Source organism: Giraffa tippelskirchi, chromosome X (genome assembly GCF_054371585.1).
Source record: "Giraffa tippelskirchi isolate mGirTip1 chromosome X, T2T-mGirTip1v1.2.pri, whole genome shotgun sequence".
Classification (NCBI taxonomy): domain Eukaryota; kingdom Metazoa; phylum Chordata; class Mammalia; order Artiodactyla; family Giraffidae; genus Giraffa; species Giraffa tippelskirchi.
Window position 1 is genome coordinate 74,848,381 of NC_137289.1, and position 16,468 is coordinate 74,864,848.

The 16,468-nt window shown below is 35.3% G+C and overlaps 1 protein-coding gene across 3 annotated transcripts in view; it reads right to left on the reverse strand.

The window, feature by feature from the left end:
• DACH2 (dachshund family transcription factor 2) overlaps window positions 1-16,468 on the reverse strand; it is an 817,737-nt gene that overhangs the window by 123,975 nt on the left and 677,294 nt on the right. For all 3 annotated transcript variants that reach the window (XM_081563841.1, XM_081563840.1, XM_081563842.1), the window contains 2 exons: window positions 15,479-15,651; window positions 398-533 (listed from right to left, as the gene is read on the reverse strand). In XM_081563841.1, coding sequence (XP_081419967.1) covers window positions 398-533; window positions 15,479-15,651 — 309 coding nt within the window. The remainder of the gene's footprint in view (window positions 1-397; window positions 534-15,478; window positions 15,652-16,468) is intronic.

The following is a 16,468-nucleotide window of genomic DNA, read 5'->3' on the forward strand; positions in this document are numbered from 1 at the left end:
ATATATTGATTCACTTTTTAATCACTCTTACATAATCAACTGTACAAAATACATTTTATCATCCATTATTCAAAGGGTGCTGTGAAGATAGCAAGTGAGTTGTATCACACTAGCTGCTAAATACCTACATATAGAATTAACCTATATTCTATGAAACTCCCATCAAATTGTTCCCATTAGATCCAGTGATACATTAAATTAAGACTCTTCCAGAGAACAAACTCCTAACATTTTTTTTGTTCATACGACTTCCCCAATAAAAATTCCCATTTTAAAAACGAAACATTTAAATCAAGGAGGCAACATCTCCCCTAGTTTTTTTCCCCTTCACTATTGCCTAATGAAGAATTTCCTGAAAGATTATATTTCAGTTCCTTGCTTCAAGTGAGATACTTACCTATTCTCTCTGAATGGTGATCCATCTGAGAGGGAGAGCTGGACACACTGCTGCTGGGGTGGGAGGAGGTCTGGCTCCCAGGGCGATGACTCTCTTCCAGAGAAGGAGCAGGAGAAGGACTCTCTGGAATCTGTTCCTTACACAAAAGGAAGTACAAAAGGAAATGTCATCTCGCACCGAGTTTTTCATGTTGGTGGAGTCCATAACATTCGAAATGTTGACCTCTCATCTTTAAACTGAGTACATACCTGATTTTACAATACTTGATCATAAACACGTATCTTTAAACAAAACCATATTTTTTGTTCTTGGGAAATTAATGGGATATTGTGAGGTTTAAATAAAAGAAGAAAGTGAAAGACCTCAGTGCTATGCCAGATACATGGCAGAGCTCAAGAAAGGTTAGCTCGCACTTCCTTTACTAGGAAATCCACCAAGTGAATTTATGAAGTGAAGTGATCATTATTAGTGAAGGTTTGTTATTATAAGCTTCTATACTGATATAACGTTCAAAACATAACTTGGAGGGTGAGCCCACAATCTGAGTAAGGAGATCTCCCAAAGGTAAAATAAAACTCAAAAACAGTGGGAGGACCTGGTACATATTGTGTCTTTCTGCACTGAAAAAATCATGGCAATAATATATTTATAATCTATCAGACCTTAGGAATTCATTTTGAATGTTGCCAACAAAACGGTTTGATGGTCACAAGACACAATGACGGGTTTTTCAAATTAACACTAAGACCTATTATCAGTTTGTTCATTTCAGTCACTCACTCATCTCTGACTCTTTTCAACCCCATAGACTGCAGCCCATCAGGTTTGAAAATCCATCACCAACTCCTGGGGTTTACTCAAACTCATGTCCATAGAGTTGGTGATGCCATCCAACCATCTCATCCTCTGTCCTCCCCTTTTTCTCCTACCTTCAATCTTTCAAAGCATCAGGGTCTTTTCCAATGAGTCAGTTCTTCACATCAGGTAGGCAAAGTATTGAAGTTTCAGATTTAGCTTCAATCTTTCCAATGAATATTCATGACTAATTTCTTTTAGGATGGACTGGTTGGATCTCCTTGCAGTCCAAGGGACTCTCAAGAATCTTCTCCAGCACCACAGTTCAAAAGCATCAATTCTTCAGCACTCAGCTTTCTTTATAGTTCAACTCTTAACCCCATACATGCCTACTGGAAAAATCATAGCATTGACTACATGGACCTTTGTTGGCAAAGTAATGAATGTCTCTACTTTTTAATATGCTGTCTAGGTTGGTCATAGCTTTTCTTCCAAGGAGCAAGCGTCTTTTAATTACATGGCTGCAGTCACCATCTGCAGTGATTTTGGAACTGAATTGATTTTTATCAAATTCATAATTTAAAACTATAAAAATTAAACAATACTAAAATGATGTTCATTAGTATTGTTTAATTTTTATAGTTTTAAATTACAAATTTGATAAAAATCAGCTCAGTCCAGTTACTCTGTCATGTCTGACTCTTTGAAAGTCCATGGACTGCAGAATGCCAGGCTTCCCTATCCACTACCAACTCCCAGAGCTTACAAAAACTCGTCCATGGAGTCGGTGATACCATCCAACCATCTCATCCTCTGTTGTCCCCTTCTCCTACTGTCTTCAATCTTTCCCAGCATCAGTCTTTTCTAATGAGTCGGTTCTTTGCATCAGGTGGCCAAAATATTTGAGCTTCAACATCAGTCCTTCCAATGAATATTCAGGACTGATTTCCTTTAGGATTCGCTGGTTTGATCTCCTTGCAGTTTGAGGGACTCTCAAGAGGCTTCTCCAACACCACAGCTCAGAAGGATCAATTCTTCAGTGCTCGGCATTTTTATGGTCCAACTCTCACATCCATACATGACTACTGGAAAAACCAAATGGTTGACTAGATGGACATTTGTCAGCAAAGTAATGTCTGCTTTTTAGCATGCTGTCTAGGTTTGTCATAGCTTTTCTTCAAAGGAGCAGTTCAGTTCAATTCAGTTGCTCAGTCATGTCTGACTCTTTGTGTCTTTTCTAATGAGTCAGCTCTTGGCATCAGATGGCCAAAGTATTGGAGTTTCAGCTTCAGCATCAGTCCTTCCAATGAACATCCAGGGCTGATCTCTTTTAGGATGGACTGGTTGGATCTGCTTGCAGTCCAAGGGACTCTCAAGAGTCTTCTCCAACACCACAGTTCAAAAGCATCAATTCTTTGGCATTCAGCTTCCTATATCGTTCAACTCTCACATCTATACATGACTACTGGAAAAACCATAGCCTCGACTATACAAACCTTTGTAGGCAAAGTAATGTATCTGCTTTTTGATATGGTGTCTAGTTTGGTCATAACTTTTCTTCCAAGGAGTAAGTGTCTTTTAATTTCATGGCTGCAGTCACCATCTGCAGTGATACTGGAGCCCCCCAAAATAAAGTCTGCCACTGTTTCCACTATTTCTCCATCTATTTCCCATGAAGTGATGGGACTGGATGCCATGATCTTAGTTTTCTGAATGTTGAGTTTTAAGCCAGCTTTTTCACTCTCCTCTTTCACTTTCATCAGGAGGCTCTTTAGTTCTTCTTCATTTTCTGCCATAAGGGTGGTGTCATTTGCATAACTGAGGTTATTGATATTTCTCACAGCAATCTTAATTCCAGCTTGTGCTTCTTCCAGCCGAGCGTTTCTCATAATGTACTCTGCATATAAGTTAAATAGGTATGGTGACAATACACAGCTTGATGTACTCCTTTTCCTATTTGGAACCAGTCTGTTGTTCCATGTACAATTCTAACTGTTGCTTCCTGATCTGCATACAGATTTCTCAAGAGGCAGGTCAGGTGGTCTAGTAATCCCATCTCTTTTAGAATTTTCCACAGTTTATTGTGATCAAAAGCTTTGGATAGTCAATAAATCAGAAATAGATGTTTTTTCTGGAACTCTCTTGCTGTTTCAATGATCCAGCGGAGGTTGGCAATTTGATCTCTGATTCCTCTGCCTTTCCTAAAACCAGCTTGAACATCTGGTAGCAAATTTGGAAAACTCAGCAGTGGCCACAGGACTGGAGATGGTCAGTTTTCATTCCAATCCCTAAGAAAGGCAATGCCAAAGAATGCTCAAACTACCACACAATTGCACTCATCTCACACGCTAGTAAAGTAATGTTCAAAATTCTCCAAGCCAGGCTTCAACAATACGTGAATCGTGAACTTCCAAGGAGCAAACGTCTTTTAATTTCATGGTCTCAGTCACCATCTGCAGTCTAGCCCAAGAAAATAAATTCTGTCACTGTTTCCATTTTTTCCCCAACTATTTGCCATGAAGTGATGGGCCCAGATGCCATGATCTTAGTTTTCTGAATGTTGAGTTTTAAGCCAGCTTTTTCACTCTCCTCTTACACTTTCATCAAGTGGCTCTTTAGTTCCTCTGCTTTCTGCCATAAGGGTGCTGTCATCTCCATATCTGAGGTTATTGATATTTCTCCAGGTGCTCTTGATTCCAACTTATGCTTCATCCAGCCCAGCATTTTGCACGATGTACTCTGCATATAAGTTAAATAATCAAGGTGACAATATACAGCCTTGATGTACTCCTCTCTCAACTTGGAACTAGTCCATTGTTCTATGTCCGGTTTTAACTGTTCCTTCTTGACCTGCATACAGATTTCTCAGGAGGCAGGTGAGGTGGTCTGGTATTCCCATCCCTTTAAGAATTTTCCATAGTTTGTTGTGATCCACACAGTCGAAGACTTTAGCATAGTCAATGGAGTAGAAGCAGATGGCTTTTTTTTTTCCTTTCTGTAATTCTCTTGCTTTTTCTATGATCCAATGGATGTTAGCAATTTGATCTCTGGTTCCTCTGTCTTTTCTAATTCCAGCTTGAACATTTGGAAAGTCTCAGTTCACATACTTTTGAAGCCTAGCTTGGAGAATGTTGAGCATTACTTTGCTAGCGTGTAAGAATAGTGCAATTGAGCGGTGGTTTGAATGTTCTTTGGCATTTCCTTTCTTTGAGGTCGGAATGAAAACATCATTTCCAGTCCTGTGTCTGGAAAATTATTGATAAAAATGAAATATTTCTTTTAAATAGCTCTACAGTAACTGTTATGGTTCTCAGGACTTTTGTGATAATGAATATTGCTATAAAGCTCTGAAGTTATTCACTATGTTTATGAATCACAAACTGATGAAAAATTTTGACAGTTAGTTAATTTGATCAATTAAAAATGCATTATTTTTTATCCATATATGCAATAAATGTGACCGAATAATAGACATTCTGGGACAGAGAATATTTTTGTTTTTATTATTTAACTCATTCATAATGAATTTCTTCAATTAAAGTTCTGTGTATTTATATGCAATTACAACATCAGTATTCTAATCATCATAATGTTAAAAATTAGTTTGTCACATGTGACAAGGGCTCAGGGCCGGGGCAATGGGATGATCCAGAAGGATGGGATGGGGAGGGAGGTGGGTGGGGGGTCCGGGAAGGGGAACACATGTAAACCCATGGCTGATTCATGTCAATGTATGGCAAAAACTATTATAATATTGTAAAGTAAATAGCCCCCAACTAAAATAAATAAATTTATAAAAAAAAAAATTACTTTGTCAAATATGTGTTTATATATTTTCACATTGATTTTGCTTGAAAAGCCCCAAACTGATAAATTCTTTAAAGAAAAACTGTTTGCTTAATACAAAATTAATAGTATGAGAGTTAAAACCTATTATTTCATTAGTAGATGTTACTATTGCACTCATCTCACATGCTAGCAGCAGCAGCAGCAGTAAAGTAATGCTCAAAATTCTCCAAGCCAGGCTTCAGCAATATGTGAACGGTGAACTTCCAGATGTTCAAGCTGGTTTTAGAAAAGGCAGAGGAACCAGAGATCAAATTGCCAATATCCGCTGGATCATTGAAAAAGCAAGAGAGTTCCAGAAAAACATCTATTTCTGCTTTATTGATTATGCCAAAGCCTTTGACTGTGTGGATCACAATAAACTGTGGAAAATTCTGAAAGAGATGGGAATACCAGACCATCTGACCTGTCTCTTCAGAAGCCTGTATGCAGGTCAGGAAGCAACAGTTAGAACTGGACATGGAACAACAGACTGGTTCCAAATACGAAAAGGAGTATGTCAAGGCTGTATATTGTCACCCTGCTTATTTAACTTATATGCAGAGTACATCATGAGAAATGCTGGCCTGGAAGAAACACAAGCTGGAATCAAGATTGCCTGGAGAAATATCAATAACCTCAGATATGCGGATGACACCACGCTTATGGCAGAAAGTGAAGAAGAACTAAAGAGCCTCTTGATGAAGGTGAAAGAGGAGAGTGAAAAAGTTGGCTTAAAGCTCAACATTCAGAAAACTAAGATCATGGCATCCTGTCCCATCACTTCATGAGAAATAGATGGGAAAACAGTGGAAACAGTGTCAGACTTTATTTTTTGGGGCTCCAGAATCACTGCTGATGGTGATTGCAGCCATGAAATTAAAAGACGCTTACTCCTTGGAAGGAAGGTTATGGCCAACATAGATAGCATATTTAAAAGCAGAGACATTACTTTGCCAACAAAAGTATGTCTAGTCAAGGCTATGGTTTTTCCAGTGGTCATGTATGGATGTGAGTTGGACGGTGAAGAAAGCTGAGCGCCAAAGAATTGATGCTTTTGAACTGTGGTGTTGGAGAAGACTCTTGAGAGTCCCTTGGACTGCAAGGAGATCAATCAATCCATCCTAAAAGAGATCAATCCTGGGTGTTCGTTGGAAGGTCTGATGTTGAAGCTGAAACTCCAATACTTTGGCCACCTCATGCGAAGGGTTGACTCATTGGGAAAGACCCTAATGCTAGATAGGATTGGGGGCGAGAGGAGAAGGGGACGACAGAGGATGAGATGGTTGGATGGCATCACTGACTCGATGGACATGGGTTTGGGTAGACTCCGGGAGTTAGTGATGGACAGAGAGGCCTGGAGTGCTACAATTCATGGGGTCGCAAAGAGTCGGACATGACTGAGTGACTGAACTGAACTGAACTGAGATGTTAATATTTTCCAAAGTTGGAAATTTTCCATTATGGCAGTCAGAATAATTTCATCAGCTCAGCCAAAAATGTTTAGTCCATATCCTAATAGTTGAGCCTGTGAATATGTTATCTTATATGGCAAAATGGACTTTTCAGATGTGCTTGAGAACTTAGAGATAGAGCTATTACATGGATTAACTTGAGGGTTGAAAGGAAAGTCAGAGGAAGATATGATTATTGAAGATTGGTCAGAGAGATAAGCTAGAAAAGCAAGGAAACTGATACTTTCCTGGAAGCTTACAGAAAGAAATGCAGTCCTGTGATTTTAGCTCAGTGATACCCATGTCAGACATCTGACCTACAGAACTGTAAGATAATAAACTTGCATCATTTTAAGCTACTAAGTGTATCATAGTTTGTTCCAGAAGTAATAAAGAACTAATACAGTCATCAGTGTAGTATTACAGAAATAATAAAGAACAAATACAGTCATCAATGCTCATTTTTAAATGCTGTATAATACTATTTAGTATTCAGTAAATGTCTGATAATTTTAATGAAATGAATAGTGGACTTTGAGTATATTAGCTGCAGTATCATATAGTTATTAAATACTATTTATTGTAAATATATTACATTTTAAAGGCTTTATAACTTTTGTTATGCTTCAAACAATCTTTTATGACAGAGAAATATACATGTATTTATATTTAGTATACAGTTAAATATACAGTTGCAATACTATATATACAGGAAAGATAAAAAGATACATATAAAGAAAGCAGAAGAGATCATTTTTTTCCAAATAATTATATTAGTTGTTTAGAGGGATAGTATGGGCATGGATAGCTGAAAAATATGTAATTTACTGAACTACTTTTATCTTTAATGGACCGGTAAGTGAATGGATAGGGGCAAAGTACAACAGTTACTGAGCAAAAAATAAAACTGAACAAACAAAATCACTGTGTAGTGGTAAACAAGAATCATACATAGCAATATATCCTGCCATAATAAAAATTGAAAATTTGGAAGTGAATTATAAAGTTGATGGTTTAGAAAAAAAGAGAATTCAAGTTATTTGTCCTTGCCCACTCTGCTTAAAAAATGAATGGTCATTCTGATTTTTTCTTTAAATTGGAAGAATATCTACACAAATAGAAAATGGTATAAATAATGAGGAAAATTTACAATGCTATATAGAAGAATCTTTAATCTATAAAAATGTTTTTAAAGTACATATGATCAAATACTATGAACTCAAATAATTTACTTTTAAATTCATTCTTTGCCATTTTCAACAGCACATCAAGTGGATATTACTTCAAATAACTTTGAAAACATAATTTAGAGTTACAATAACATTTTGCATAAAACCACAGTTCATATTTAAGATTTGTAGCCTGCACTTACGAAATTCAATCAAGATTCAATTCATTGTTATTGTTTTCTAAGGCATCACAGAGGTCACATTTTTTTTCACCATGTAAACATTAGACGAGTCCAATGCCTTACACTGATTAAGAATTAGGTGGGTTTAAAAAATATCTTTATGGAACTGGAAAAGTTAATTTCTTCTAAAATAATGAATAGTTATATAAGTAATTTCTACTTTGCAAGTAAACAGATCCATTTTTCAGCCCTGTAATCAGTATGCATCTATTTAGCTATTTAACTGCAATGTGCTTTGGGTCATTAGGTAGCTACTGTTGTGTCTCAGCCTAGTTAAATTTTCACAGCAAGTTAATCTATTTTATTACAAATGAGAACACAAGGATAATGTCTTCACCACTTGCCAAATACAGGGTTAACAGTATTTGCAACAAATCAATAAGAGCATTTAAAAAGGAAAATTGCAAATTTAAAACCCCAATCATTTTACTCATTCATGACTTAATTTTATTTGGCATTTATGACTTTTACAACCCTGTTACTTTTCATGTATTTCATTCAAGCCCCTTCAAAAACAGCTGTAGCTCTTCTAAATCACTGCAGAAATCTTCTCCAGATTCAGTCACTGTAGCAGAGGAGGGAGATTTCCAGAACTGATACATATTTACCCAATGAAATCCTCACTTTCCCTTGCAATTAGTAAAATTATCTTCAATAATAACTCAAATTCAAGCATATACTTATATAGTTCAAGGCTTATGCCTAAGAAGAAAGAGACATTATAGAAAATGTTTCTAATTAGTACATGTTATTACTCCCTCTTCTATCATACTGTTTTCATTTTTGGCAGGTACATATGGTCAAAGGAAATGTACCTCATATTAAATCATTTAAGAGTATATTTGAACCTTGAATAAAGAGCAAGATCAAAGCTAAGGAAAATTAGCTTTATATGGTTTAACACAGTCAATTTAGTATAGAATTCAGTTTATTGGCACTAAGGTATCAACTCTATCCTTTTTAATGGAGATCTTTTATTTCATCTCAATGTATTTCTTTACATCCCTAGGTATGGCAAAACACAGAACTTGTAAAGTACTAATACATGCATATTATACATGTGTGTACATGTGTGTATACATGTGTGTAGTTGCTACTACAATATTGTAAAGTAATTAGCCTCCAACTAAAATAAATAAATTAATAAAAAAAGAACACCTATCTCAGTGTTGTTATGATATTCTCTTACATTGATTCTTCTCAAGCTTTTGGTGGGGTTATGTAATATATAACTTGTCTTTTTTTAATTTAATTGCAATTCAACTCTCATTGTAATTTATCTTCTAAATGTTAATCTATTAATAAGTTCCTAAAGGATTTAATGGCATTTCACTCCTGAGGAGTGGCTTTTGGAAGTTTAACTGATATTAGATATTTTATTCATGCATTTGTCTTGATATTTTGTATTTAACTGATATGTTCCTTCTGTACTGTCAACAGAGCTCTAAAGAAACAGAACAGACTGTAACCTGACAAACCTAAATAATAAAATCAGAAACAAGACTATAAGTTTGTTCATTGTTTTTGTTAACTTGGTTTACCACTAGTCCTGAGAAAGAATTACATGTTCTGTTTTATCTTTGAATATTATTGGATGCATGACACTTTATGAATTTTTATGAATCAGTTTAAGAATTAATATATGTTCCACAATCATCAATTTACAATTGTATTTAGGTTAACACAGACAGATATGGCAAGTTTTCATGAATTTTCATTATGAGAGAGTCCAAAATCATAAGCATGCCCTATCTGTGACCTATGTGATAGCTGGACAAAGTGCCCTCTCACCTCTTCAATGTGATCAACTTGTTCTGGAAGTGGCTGACAGATTAAAGGGAATCAGCTATAATATCTGTTCATAGCATGTAGATGCCCTCAAGTGGGAGAATGGATAGTTCAGTGGAAATATGTATGGCTTGCAAATTATGTTGTAGGCTTGGACCTCTGCCACCCACCCAAACACACATACACACATACACAGTAAACAGCCCTCAATTCTCACACAATGCATCTTAATCTCATGTTCTAAAATATAGTAATAGCTTTTTTTCTTTCCGCAGAGCACTTAGAATAGATTCAACTAGTGATTTTTTTCAGTAAATTTGAATTGTCACAAAAAGTGCTCTCTGTGTTGACTAATTTTAATGCCAGATGTTCACATGCTAATGCCATTGCCCTGTGACCATTTCCAATCAATTCATTAATTGCCAGCTGCTCAGGCAAATAAAAAACACAGCTAATAAGATGGTATTGGTAAACAGTCAAATAACAGCTTCCTACTTAAACTACTTAAATTTGTTATCAGAGAAAACTACGATGAACTTTTCCACAAATATAGAAAAAATGTATTATTAGATATTTAAATGTAAGAAAATATGTGTTCATATCAGTCAGATATTTTACCTATACTGTTCTCAGGATTTTGCCACATTGAGTAATATAACAGAAAGATAAGTCTTGCAAATCTAATGATCATAATACAATTTCCAATTAATGTTATAGCTCTATTAATTATTAACTGCAAATGCTAATAGCTGAGCCAACAGTAAAGAGATCTGAGTCAGACCTAAGGACTCTATGCCCAGGCACAACAATATTCTCAAACTATTTCTGACCAAAAAACAGAAATAACAACAAAACAAAACAAAAAATCTCACAACTTACAATGCTTGTTGTCAGTTTTGGAATTAATGTCTGTATCATTAATGATCATTATGTTAAAAAAACTCCCCAATGTTTAATATCCAATGAATCATTATTTTTCATTCATTTATGCAAAAAACATTTATGGAGTATGTAATGTACCCATTGAAAATGACAGAAAATCCTACAGGTGTCTTCATATGGTGTGTATATATGGATAGTTGATTACAGACTAATAATCCACATGGAAACATTCAAATAGATGGGGAAGCAATGGAAATAGTGACAGACTTTATTTGGGGGGGGGCTCCAAAATCACTGCAGATGGTGACTGCAGCCATGAAATTAAAAGATGCTTGTTCCTTGGAAGAAAAGCTATGACCAACCTAGACAGCATATTAAAAAGCAGAGACATTACTTTGCCAACAAAGGTCCATCTAGTCAAAGCTATTGTTTTTCCAGTAGTCATTTATGGATGTGAAAGTTGGACTATAAAGTAAGCTGAGCACTGATGAAATGACGCTTTTGAACTGTGGTGTTGGAGAACAATCCTGAGAGTCCCTTGGACAGCAAGGAGATCAAACCAGTGAATCTTAAGGGAAATCAACCCTGAATACTCATTGGAAAGACTGATGCTGAAGCTGAAATTCCAATATTTTGGTCTTCTGATGCGAACAGCTGACTCATTGGAAAAGTCCCTGATGCTGGGAAAGACTGAGGGCAGAAGGAGAAGAGGGAATCAGAGGATGAGACAGCTGGATGGCATCACCAGTGTAATGGACATGATGGTGAGGGACAGAGAGGCCTGGGTGCTGCAGTCCATGGGATAGGAAAGATTCGTACACGACTGGGCAACTGAACAACAATAAGGCAATATTAAGCAACAACTATCCTTTCTGGCCAAATTCAAGGCTAATTGCAATGCACTTGCTGATTTTTCAAAGTGTATTATCCCTTTTCCCCAAAGATTATGAGTGATTCTGAACTTTGCAACCATCCTATCTAACGTCTTAGAAAGAGTGCTGTCTGATAAAATTTTCTGTAAATAAGTAAATGTTCCCTACCTGTACTATCTAATGAGAAGTTGAAATGTAGCTAGTAGCCACTGAGAAACTGAAATGTTCATTTTATTTAATTAATTAAAATTGAAATAGCCATATGTGGCTAATGGCTACTATATTAAATAGTATTGCTGTACTAGGTATGTGCTAAGCATCTAAGATTATTTGTTGATTGTTTACTACCACGGAGGTGGGAAATTTACTAAAACTTAAGTAAATACATATTTTCTTTAGATGTCTAAGATTCTAAAAGTCACATCACTTCTCAAAGCTCTAAAAACCTATGGTTTTCTTTCCTACCTGTGAGAAGGAAATTAAAAAGATCAAGCCAGGTCTAGTCTCCCTTGCGTTAGATTTCACTATTTAAGAGCATTTGCAGAAGTCAACACCTCTATTCACCAAATTTTTTTTTCACATTGGAGTGGAAATATTTACACACTGGTAGAGGAATAAATGCAATTATGCTCTTTCCAATGTGACTTTATTTTATGTTAAAGTGGCATAATGTCAATAACAGAAAAAAAACCCTGTCTACTCATTCTTATAGAGATTTCTCAAACCTTGAGTTACATGTTATGCTTTTCTGAAAAAATATAAGAGGTAAACTACTTTGAAAAGATTTTGTTTGACTTACTGGATATGGGGGAATATTGATATAGAGAATCTGATTTGATAAACATTTCATATTTCATATAAGGCTTTAAAGGAGAGTATTGTCTTGTTCAAACTAGAGCTAATTATTCAATACACAGTAATTCTGTGAGTCAGGTGTTAAGCTGCTGTTAACATAAAATCAGCTATAGTGGGAATTACTAATACCACAGAAACCAGCAAATGTTATAAATCAGAGGGTTTCACTTTATTTTCTTTTGTTTTCTCATCTATATGCACACCACTGGATGCTGACCCAAATACAAACTCTAAAACACTGGACTTTTAAGCGTATTACAGGAATCTGAAGGTTTTTTATTTCGTTCTAACATGCAACATTATCAGGCTAGTCAAACGATATTATGAATAAGTACACTAAGTGGTACGTTCATTGGAGTCTATGAGCATTCAAACAAACAAAAGTATACTGCCATATTATAAAAATACATATTAAATAAACATGCAGTCATGGTTGTATGCATTTTACATTGGTCCTTTTAATGAACCTGAAAAAATAAAGACAAACATAACATACTGATAATCATTTACTACTAAAATTTTTTTTATTTTTTTTTATTTATTTTTTTTTTATAAATTTATTTATTTTAGTTGGGGGCTAATTACTTTACAATATTGTAATAGTTTTTGCCATACATTGAGAAGAATCAGCCATGGGTTTACATGTGTTCCCCTTCCCGAACCCCCCACCCACCTCCCTCCCCCTCTCATCCTTCTGGATCATCCCATTGCCCCGGCCCTGAGCCCTTGTCACATGCATCGAACATGGAATGGTGCTCTGTTTCACATATGACAATACACATGTCTCAATGCCATTCTCCCAGAACGTCCCACCCTCACCTTCTCCCTCAGAATCCATAAAATTGTTCCATGCATCTGTGTCTCTTATTCTGTCTCGCATATAGGGTTATCGTTACCATCTTTCAGATTCCATATATATGCATTAGTATACTGTATTGTTGTTTTTCTTTCTGGCTTACTTCACTCTGTATAATGGAAGCAACCTAGATGTCCATCAGCAGACGAATGGATAAGGAAGCTGTGGTACATATACACAATGGAATATTACTCAGCCATTAAAAAAATACATTTGAACCGGTTCTACTACTAAAATTTTAAGCACATAGAATATAGGAAAATTTAAAGCATTATATGTAGTTTTCACATGATTCAGGAATCCTGGCTTCAGATAGTATAAAACAAAATCAGCAAAAGCATGTTTTCAAAATACTACACATGAGTTTATTTTATCTGCTTACATTTTAAATCAAAAACTGTTTGTTTTTTGTCTCTCCCTATTAGGTCACAAGCCTTAAAAATCACATGATGCATAATAGGGACTCAATCAATGGAAAACAAAAAATACAGATGGACCCACAATGTTTTTAAACCAGATATCAGTGGCTTATTCTGATTCTCGAGCAAGTGAGCATATAGGGAACATATTTCAGCATAATAAAGGCCATATATGACAAACTTACAGCTAACATCATACTCAACTGTAAAAAGCTGAAAGCATTTCCTCTAAGATTAGGAACAAGATAAAGATGTCCACACTCTCATCACTTTTATTCAAAACAGATTAATTCACTGAGGGCCACAGTCTTTACAGAAAGCACACTGCTACTTGGCCATGAAAATATATATGGAGCTTAATAAAAATTTACGACTTCTTTCCCTTTCCTATAAAGGTTATGCTTTAAATTGTCTTCATTATTTTAGAAGTTCACCAAACTAGAAGCTAATTTAAAATTGAACAAATATGTCTAGAATCTCACATTTTTTCTGCCTTCAGTTCTTTTTCTCCCATGTTCACCTATTACAATAATATCAATATTGCAAGGCCCAGCTCAAATCCATCAACTGTAATACCATTTGTGATCCCTGCTCCCTCTCTTCTCCAACCTAGATTTGCACTCTCCCTCCTCTAAATACATGTGATGCTTGATGGATTGCGATCCATCACAGTCTGTGTTGTTATGCAAGCTAAATGTGCACTTGTTGTTCATCTAGAATTTAGGTTGTGGGTCCTGGAAGTCAGGAACTACGTCCTAATTATTCCCCATATTGCCCTATATGATGTCTACATATTGAGTATAATGTTTGTTGAATAAATGGAGGAACAAAGGAACAAATCAAGGGTTGCCCTGATTAACTATACTATTTGATTCTATACACCCTTATTATCTTCTCCACAAAAGGAAAAATGTATTACAAAACTTAGTTCATGTTATACTTGGAGGGTAAAGGGACTATGTGACAAACTAATAGGAGACATAAGGAGGATTATAAAATATTATTTGTGCTTCATTACCCAGTGGTCACGAAATTTTGAAAAATTTTATTCTAGAATATGATAATGATAAAACTCCAATACTTTGGCCACCTGATGCAAAGAACTGACTCATTGGAAAAGACCCTGATGCTGGGGAAGATTGAAGGCGGAAGGAGAAGGGGACGACGGAGGATGAGATGGTTGGATGGCATCACCGACTCTATGGACATTAGTTTGAGTAAGCTCTGGGAGTTGGTGATGGACAGGGAAGCCTGGCATGCTGCAGTCCGTGGGGTCGCAAAGAATCAGACATGACTTAGTGACTGAACTGAACTGAATACTATAAATTGTCATAAGGATTGTTTAATGTTTCACAATTTTAAACTGTATTTTACTCATATTACCTCCAGACAGCCAATGAAATAAGTGGGATAGATTATTATGACTTTTATTTTACAGTTGAGGAAAAAGTTGAGGAGGGTTAATTGTCATATCCAAGGTCATTCAGATATTAAGTAGCAGAATCAGAATTGAAATTCAGATCTTTTTATCTATAAATCTTTTATGATATATACTATTCATAACTGCCTCACAAACATCAAGATGATGCAGTGTTTACTTTGTTTCACCCCAGCAATGGGAATGGATTTTGCACATTCTTCTGCTCTCTCTTTAGCTGGGCACACCTCCCACACACTGTGCTCATGAGTACAAGACAGGATGCTAGAATTAAAGGTAGTATCTGTGGTCATTGAATGAAAACAAATGACAATAACAAAAACACCTTAGCAGGCCTAGTCAGAAATCAAACTCATCAATATTTTATGCTAAGCAACTGAGTCAATGAGCTATGTGTTTATACTTAAGATTTCATGGAATTATTATTTTTTATCAAAATTTACATGTTATTAACACCTTTATCCTCTTCTAAATTACGATTCTTACCTTTATAACTGAGGCCCCAGCTCTGGAGAGTGGACTGTGAATCTGGGCTGTAGCAGCCATGTTGGCAATAGTATTGAGATGGTTCATCTGATTCATTGCCATAGCAACTGATGCAGGAGGTAAGCTGACTGGAAGTAGGGGATGAGGCATCATCATAAATGGCAGATCCAGTCCTAAAAGAGACAGTGCATGTTAAATTATCGTATTAGTTACATTATTTGGACAAAGGGAAATCACATCAAAATTGATGCTATTAAATAGTAAAAAAAAAAAAAAAGTCTTCACTCTTATTGAATTTTAGGTGGTTTTATCATATCCTAGTATCTCCTTGAGCAATTAATAGTATCTATGGAATTTAACATGGTTTTATAAGTTAAAAATGCACCTATATTCAGAGTTTTATTTAACAATATTCCTTGTTCTTGCTCTCACTTCCAAAATATTTATTTATAAGGTTCAATTTTTTACTCATAAAAATAAACAAAAATCTTTAAGCTGAACATCATTGTGTTTAATAAAAATAAGCCACTTTCTTTTTAAACATTATAATGTAATGATGTGTTGATAGTTTCTAGCTTAACTCTTTCTTTAGGAGACATAATAGTGGTGCTGGTATGATAAGATGTAGATCCTTTAGGCTTCAGAATTATTGAAGAAAATAAGACTTGGAATATGTCCTACTCTTTAAGCTATAAATCTCTAAAATGAATGCTTCTACTTTTAATCTGAAGATTTTCTCTGTAAAGAATAACTCCTCTATTAAAATATCACCCTGTTTTCCATTTAATAACAAATATACACATCTTTGAGTAGTCTCAAGAATTCTATTTGTTTTATTATGCAAAGTGAAATATTATTCACATATTTTAAATTTCTTAAAGAATATCTTTCAAGTATTATCCATATAACACTTGTGGTAGCCACAGATATGTCATTATGAAAAAAAAAGTAACAAATTAAAATAGTTGTCTGCTTATCCTTCAAAAGGTT